Source organism: Lithobates pipiens, unplaced genomic scaffold, assembly GCF_037356315.1.
Source record: "Lithobates pipiens isolate NorthernLeopardFrog02 unplaced genomic scaffold, aLitPip1_a1.2 Scaffold_95, whole genome shotgun sequence".
In the NCBI taxonomy this organism is placed as follows: Eukaryota; Metazoa; Chordata; class Amphibia; order Anura; family Ranidae; genus Lithobates; species Lithobates pipiens.
In genome coordinates, this window is record NW_027507918.1 from 300,063 (window position 1) to 307,995 (window position 7,933).

Genomic DNA, 7,933 nt, shown 5'->3' on the forward strand with positions numbered 1-7,933 from the left:
TTGCATTACGAGGGGGCCTTCCCGGCAATATTCACCCCCATGTTGAGGGCATGTAGCCTGGTACAGTTCACGAGAGGGAATGGCCACTCTTCTCTTCCTTTCTTGGGATGCACATTCAGATAAGGGTCTGGTGTGGATTTTTGGGGGGATCTCATGCTTTTTTTCTTGATTTTTGTGTGTTGTTGTAGATTGTATACATTGTACAGATGAGCCACTTCACAGACAGGGGCGGGGCAACCCCCACACATGTTATTTAATGGAATTTATTTAATATTTGACTTCAAGCATTACTAAAAACACTGCTCCTGGGCCCCGGCCAAACAAAATGTTTTAAAACATAGTTTTGCTTTGGTACATGTCCCCAGGGCGGCGCTCAGCTCCCCCATTTTATCTGTTTGGCAACCACTTACCTATTAGCCTAAACAATGGCCAGAAAATCTGAATCTAACTCCCAAAAGGGGAATTTTTTTTAAATTCCCTTCCTCCCCAAGCAGAATTACTGGACGTTTCTTTATTAACTGTATTTCTATATTTTCTTTTTTTTTGGCTGCACCCCCACCATGATTTGCACCCTCCTGTTTATGTGAAATCTTGGCATGTCGGTCCTGTGGGCTTACAAAAGGGAGATGACCTCTTGGGGAACACCCATCCCATCCACCTCCATGCAAGAGAGGTGGCTGGAGTCCAGCAGGGGAAGGATTCATTGGGACGACAACTCCCAATAACAGGCTGTGATTGGAGGAAGGTCGGTTCCCATAAGATATATACGTGTCCTCTTACATTCAAGGTCATGTAGAAGTTCTCTCATATCCATCAGGTAAGTGTAATGGGACGGGGTGGAAGGTGCAGTCCTCAATCTTTATATCACTGGGATAATGATGAGTTACTGGGTTACAGCACCATATATAGAGCTTAAGGTGGGTTTACTAAAGGAGTGGAGCATGGTCACTTATTATTATTCGCTTATTGGAAGCCTTAACACTATCTATACCTGGGACATCAACAAAGACCAGACAAATTCCTCCTTTGTAATCTTCTTAGATGTATTCTGCTGGTATAAAACTCCATTTATAAAGCTGCTCCAGGCTCAATCCTTTTGCTCCACCATAAAGTTGGTGACATCAATTATTTTCAGTGGAGGAAGCCAAAGAAGGAGCGTTTCACCATAACTGGTGCTTCAAGTTCCTGGTGAAACTTCTCCACGTTGGGGATGGAGTAGGAAAAATGTAGCAGTAAAAAAAGTAAAACAAATGTTTTGTTCTTATAACCCGTAATCCTGGTATAGATGGATGTGAACTGTTATTAATGCCAGATATTTGGTGGCTGTGTTTGTATAGAGGATCGTTATTTGTGGAGATATATCATCCCGTTCTCCGCACATTCTCAATCCCTCTCGGGTGTTCCTGGACTCCGGAAGATGAAGCTTCTGTTTTGTTTATTTTTCCTGTCGGTGGTCACGGCAGACACCAAAACCTGCGCTGGAGAATGTTGTCTGAGAGATGTCGTCTCCCTCACAAACCTCATGAAATCTATGGGTAGGTCACCTGCTTTTAACCTCTTCATGATAACGTATTTTTTTTATCTGCTATGCATCTACTTACTGCACCTTGTTGGGACAGACCCGGCTTTCGTCTGGTCAAATACTGTCTTGGAGGAAGGTAGAGCCCACAAGGTAGAGGTATCCTTTTACTGAACCTATTTCATCACTTAGGGGTTTATTGATCAACTTTCTTTTACAATAAGTTTTTATTGACTTTAAAAGTACTAAAACACAATGCAAGAGCACCTACATTCTTCAATAAAATATAAATTCCAACCAGAATAATGCGCGGTTATGAGGCTGAGTGCAAGAAAGGACTTTTTAAGTTGCTTGTAGAACCAGTGGTGGTGAACTTCCATTGGTTGGACAGCTGAATGTAGCGCTCATAAATTGAGCTGGGTGTTAAACATCAGTGCCTGGAGCAAGACTGGTCGAACAATTGTAGATATAGGGGGCTATTTACTAAAGGAATATCAACTTTGCACTGCAAGTGCACTTGGAAGTAAAGTCACTGTAAATCCGAGGGGGACATGCAAGGAAAATAGAAAACAGCATTTTAGCTTGCACATGTTTGGATGATAAAATTAGCAGAGCTTCCCCTCATTTCAGATCTACCCCTTAGATTTACAGCGACTGCACTTCCAAGTGCACTTGCAGTGCAAAGTGGATTTGCCTTTTTGTAAATAACCCCCCATAGTCCCCCCCGGAAGCGGCCACTGAAAATAGGTTCTCCCACAATGGTACAGAGGCTGCTAGCTCCAGACACAGTTCCAAGTACATTGACAAACACAGGCATAGTCTAGGCGACGTGTTTTTGTGGATTTATTGCAGATCTTTAATAAGGGAAAAGGATATAGGGTGTAGGATACTCCAAAATGTTAGCAGCAAATATCAGGAGGACAAACTCCAGGCTGAATCCTCTGGTAGTGGACTTTGTTGGGTGTAAAAGGTGAATGGGCCAAGTCCCAGTCCTTACAGAAAATAAAGTCTTAAGGTTTTAGTTCAGGAGGGCTTCCCAGGGGTTTTTCCCTGATTGCCTCTACCCATGACTGAGCCAATGAGTTGGTAGACACCGATCCAGAAATGTTTGATTTTTTGGTCATTCCCAATAGATATATAGGAATGAGCCCATGGTAACCTATGCTGGAAAATGAGGGGGGGGGGGGGTGCTTCTCTTGTAGATATTTTAGCTATCCTTTTGGTGGTATTTATCAGTTTGTAGCCAAGATTCACACAACGTTCATCCAAGACTTGATTAGGAAAATATGGGAATTTTGGGTGAAAGCACCGATCTATAGACCCCTCAGATCTGCGACAAAACATTCTCAGATGTATTCTTAAACAAAACTATATACAGCATAACTTGAATGAATTACATTTGTTTCCATCTTTTTTTAAATGGTAAACTTTTCTTAGTCAGTAAGAAACAGAGACCCTCGATGTGATTGAGAGATGTGACCTGTAGGGTGGATAGCTCAAAGTGGGTAGAAAAGGGGTTTATGGGAAATATAGAAAAAGATAGGGGAAGATAGGAAAGCCAGAGCAAAGAGTGAGGGAGTCCAAACAGGGAAAATTGATGACCCCAACAGCATAGAGGTGTAGTTAAGTGGCCATAATTTGAGTAGAGCCCAAAGAAACTACCCAGACACCCTGTATAGCCATATTAGAAGTTTATCTCTGAGATAGTCAGGGATTGGGTGGATTTCAAATAGTGGAGGACCACAGCTTGTGCTGTCTACAGGAAGAATGTGAGAAGTCATATTTGGCTTTAGAGATGGACCCCATGAGAACAGATAGAGGGGGAAGAAATATGGGGATGTCAGAGCTAGTGGCTTGCCTATCAATATTGACGATTTTGGTCCAGAAATTATAGATTAACGGGAGTTGCCACTATATGTAAAGCATTGTCCCTACTGTCATATTACATCTCCATTCTCCAACAGTAATCAGATGTGATTAGGGAAAATGTATTTCAATTATAACAGCAATGTTACCAATGTGTCTGAATTTTATACTGTAGTTGTGTCTGTAGTTGTGTTCTTGTACCGGGCTGGTGATACTAGACTTGTGCAATTTGTTTCGTAACTAATCGAAATTCGGCCGAATTTTGCATCCGAATGTCTGAATAAAAAAATAACGAATTACAACGAATACAAAAGAAATATAACGAATGAATTTGAATGAATTCGACATGATTCGGTAATTCTTTAAAGATCTAATGAAACAAAAGGTCAGCTCAAAGTAAATCTTATAGTCCAATCAGCTAATTAATTTTTTGCTGGAGCATGAATTACTGGCAAAGTGCATTCCTGAGAACTGAGTTAGAAGGGTGTTGTATTATATTTGAGCCGAAGTACTAAATGATTTCAACATGATTCGAAATTATTTCAACCGCATTCGAAATTATTTCAACCGCATTCGAAATTATTTCAACCGCATTCGAAATTATTTCAACCGCATTCGAAAATATTTTCTGACCCAACTTTAGGGCAATGTATCTCGGGGTCACTTGGTGCTAGAAACCCCAAATTTGGATATGTTGTAGTGCTAGTAGGATTGTGTTTCCATACCAAATTTGGGGTTTCTAGCTATAAGTGACCCCGAGATATGTGGCCCCAAATACGGGTCACAAAATGTTATTAGTTATTAGAGCAGAGAATGAAATTTGCGACCCGATTTTGGGGCCACATATATATAAAAGTCTTGAATAGGTTGTGTTCCTGAAACAGATGGCTCATTTATTTTTCCCATTCTAAGCGTTGGTATATGATAGGGGAGTAGGAGTTGTGTAATAGAATGTTGTATAGTTCTGTTATAAGGTGCTAAAGCAGTGTGTCCTCTATTCAAAATGAGTCCCTAGCGCAGGTTTCTCAACCAGGTTTCCTCCAGTAGCTTCTCTGGGTTCCATGAGCAATATCTGCCTTTCAGATAAGTTCCCACTGACACCATTGATCTTTTTAGCTCTCTGTAAGGGGGGAATTCTTCCCAATGACCATAAAAGCAAGGAACATTCTTCCCACTAAACATCACACTACCATGAGTTGTAGATATAGTCATTTTTAGTAGGGGTCCCCTAACACCAGAAACTTATTTCAAGGGTTCTTCTGCATTGAAAAAGTTATGAAAATCTGCTCTAGAGGTTTAAACTTTACTTAAGTTGGGTAACAAAACCATGCAGTTGAAAGTACTGGAGCCAACATCAAGGGGTGGGTTATAGTTGGATGTGATAGTATAAAAGATGGACATTTATTGTGGTGAGCGGCTCTAGAGATTGGGTAGAGACTTGCACATGTCCATTTAAGAAAGCAGGATTGAGACGTGGTGAGAACTTGGGATTGCCTAGGATAGGAGTGAATGGTCGAACATATGGGTACAAATATTGAAGTTTAAAAAAGGTGTCCCATGCCTTTAGGAGAGGAGAAATCCCAATGGTACAAGTGAAAAGTTGGGGGAGCTCTTGGGGTGATTTCCAAGGAAGAGAAGTCAGTGATCAGTGATAAATGGTTACCAATTGTGAGCCATAACGTGTCCTTACAATGATTCACGGATATGGGTTAGGGGAGATCCACATTGTAATATCATTTTGTGTGAGGAAGTCCAAACACCACCAGTAGAATTTTACCCGACAAAGATATTATATCACAACTGGGAGTGGGGGAGGGGGGTGTCATAAGTAAGCCCAGATATATTTCAGTACTGTGGTTTTACAATATAGGAAGAAACCTTTAGGGAGCAGAAATGGCATAGCTTGAAAGATGTAGAGTATACAAGAGACAATGATATTTCATGGATTTTCCATCTTAGAAAGGGCCATGTGGCCAAACCAGAAGTGTCAAGATTAGTGGGAATGTGAACCCCGAGATACTTAATGGCTACAGAGCCTAACTGAAAGGGAAAAGTAGTTTTGAGATGTTGGTGTTCTTCTAGGTGAAGTTGAGATGTCAAGTGATGTCAAGTGCAATAGACTTTTGCAGAATTGACATTAAAATTTCTGAAACACCCAACGATTTGGAAATCCTTCAGTAAAGAAGGACATGCTAATTTGGGGTTGATTATAAAGTATATATTTCAATAGGTCATCCGTTGGCAACTGTATGTGACAATGATTCAGCAGGATGACAGTATGTCCTGTGTAGAAGGGGTGCTAGCCCAGTACTCCATGGCTAAAGGTGAGCAGCCTTGACGTGTGCCATTATCCATATGGACAGGGCCTGAAAGGGAGCCGTATACTCACAGTATGGGCATTGGCTAGTCATACAGAGATTTTGTTGAGAAACCCAGCAGGATCCAAATCTGTTGGAGGGTAAAAACACAAAAAGGTCCACCCGGGACGATCCAACACCTTTTGGGCATTAGGTACCATGTATAAGGGTAGGTTATGGTTGGTTGGATAGTCAATAAAGGAAATAATAGTATTGGGAGGCAGCCATATTGTCTGACCATTTACATTTGCAGGTTCTTCATATCTCTGTCTTTTCTTTCAGCTTCTGAGGTCCTGGCAAACAGTAAAATTGTCTGCATTGATGCCCACCATACAGGAGAATACGCTACTTGTCCTACAGGTAAATGACCATAAGAATAGAATAGAGCTCAGTATCAGTGTGAGAGAGATATATACTTCACTGCAGACCACCCCTGAGGTCCTAGAGATCTCACACCACCCATGAGAGTCCTAGAGATCTCACACCACCCATGAGGTCCTAGAGATCTCACACCACCCATGAGGTCCTAGAGATCTCACACCACCCATGAGAGTCCTAGAGATCTCACACCACCCCTGAGTTCCTAGAGATCTCACACCACCCATGAGGTCCTAGAGATCTCTGACCACCCATGAGGTCCTTGAGATCTCACACCACCCATGAGTTCCTAGAGATCTCACACCACCCATGAGGTCCTAGAGATCTCACACCACCCATGAGGTCCTAGAGATCTCACACCACCCATGAGGTCCTAGAGATCTCACACCACCCATGAGGTCCTAGAGATCTCACACCACCCATGATGTCCTAAAGATCTCACACCACCCATGAGGTCCTAGAGATCTCACACCACCCCTGAGGTCCTAGAGATCTCACATCACCCCTGAGGTCCTAGAGATCTCACACCCAATATGAGAAGAAGGACCGCTGCCACCCCCCAGAAGACATAATTAATGAGAGGAGGGGAGTGCTGGACATTCACCCAAAGCCTCCATATGAGGTCATTTTGGGGTAAATCTCAGGGGGGCCCAAACTTTTGCATATTGCTGTGTATATATATATATGTATGGTTGTAGAAAAGTTATAATCAGATATTTTCTCAATTTCTTCAGATTACGCCTGCACGGGGTGTGCCTGTGGGATGGGATGCGGCTCATGGGACATCCAGTCTCAGAACACTTGTCACTGTCGGTGTTCCCCCATGGACTGGACAACGGCCCGCTGCTGCAAGGTCGGATCTAAGTAGAGTCTGACCACCAGAGGGCGGACACTCAGAGATGGGAGTGACACCGCTAAATAATCTCTTCTATCATAATCAACTTCACTGAAGATATATAAATAACAATAGAGAGGACCAGTCTCCGCTCTCCATGGCCCGGAGCTGCACATCACACCTATTATATGACAGCTTACAGTGTCCGATTATAAAAGTTTATAGCTTGTGATTTATTTTGCTGCAAATAAAGTTTTCCTGAAAGTGTTCTTCATTTTCTTCCGCCCTAAACCTGGATTCTTTCCCATTCTTCCTAACAGTGGGAGGGCGGAGTCGGGGTGACATCACAGGTTTTCCTCAGTTTTAGCTGGGCGTATGTGGACACACCCAGAAGCTGCACATTACATTGGTACACACATTTCATCCAGTCAGATACAATCAGCTATCAGATCATTGCACGGCCCTCAGTCTGAATTCATATTTATAATCTGCTAGGTAAAATATGGAGCCATTGCACCTCCTATTTGTGTCTGGTGTGCCGTCCATCCCTTTACAGATGCTTTGGTTTAAACATCCTACACGTGTCGTCTCTGTGAAATGGTCATGTACGACATATTGCAGGCACTGTAGTAGTGTAGAAATGTTCCTTCTGAAGTTTGTTTGACCTCCTCACTACCACCACATGGTGGCAGGTCAGGCATGAAGGTCACTGGGGTCTGATATGGGGAAAAGTAAAGGGTCCCTGATATCATGGAGTGCCCCATCCTCCCTCACACACACCTCCAAATCCCTGCACTGGTCCTGTACTGTTCACTGATGGGCACACTGAGATCTGTACTGGTACCAACTTCCCTAAACTGGGCTCTTTGCTAGAAAATATTAAATAAGATAAAATCCTAGGAACAAAAAACATGGAGGAAGTGCTTTAAGAGCATATTAAATAAAGGTATTGGCCAGTGCATTCCAAAGGGAAACACA

At 42.5% G+C, this 7,933-nt stretch overlaps 1 protein-coding gene across 1 annotated transcript; it reads left to right on the forward strand.

The window, feature by feature from the left end:
• Positions 1-336: 336 nt before the first annotated feature.
• On the forward strand, positions 337-7,219 carry LOC143973761 (resistin-like beta). Its single transcript, XM_077474605.1, has 4 exons — positions 337-817; positions 1,338-1,535; positions 6,025-6,102; positions 6,855-7,219. The coding sequence occupies exons 2-4, from the start codon at positions 1,418-1,420 to the stop codon at positions 6,986-6,988; spliced, it is 330 nt and encodes a 109-aa protein (XP_077330731.1). The 5' UTR covers positions 337-817; positions 1,338-1,417; the 3' UTR covers positions 6,989-7,219.
• Positions 7,220-7,933: the final 714 nt, after the last annotated feature.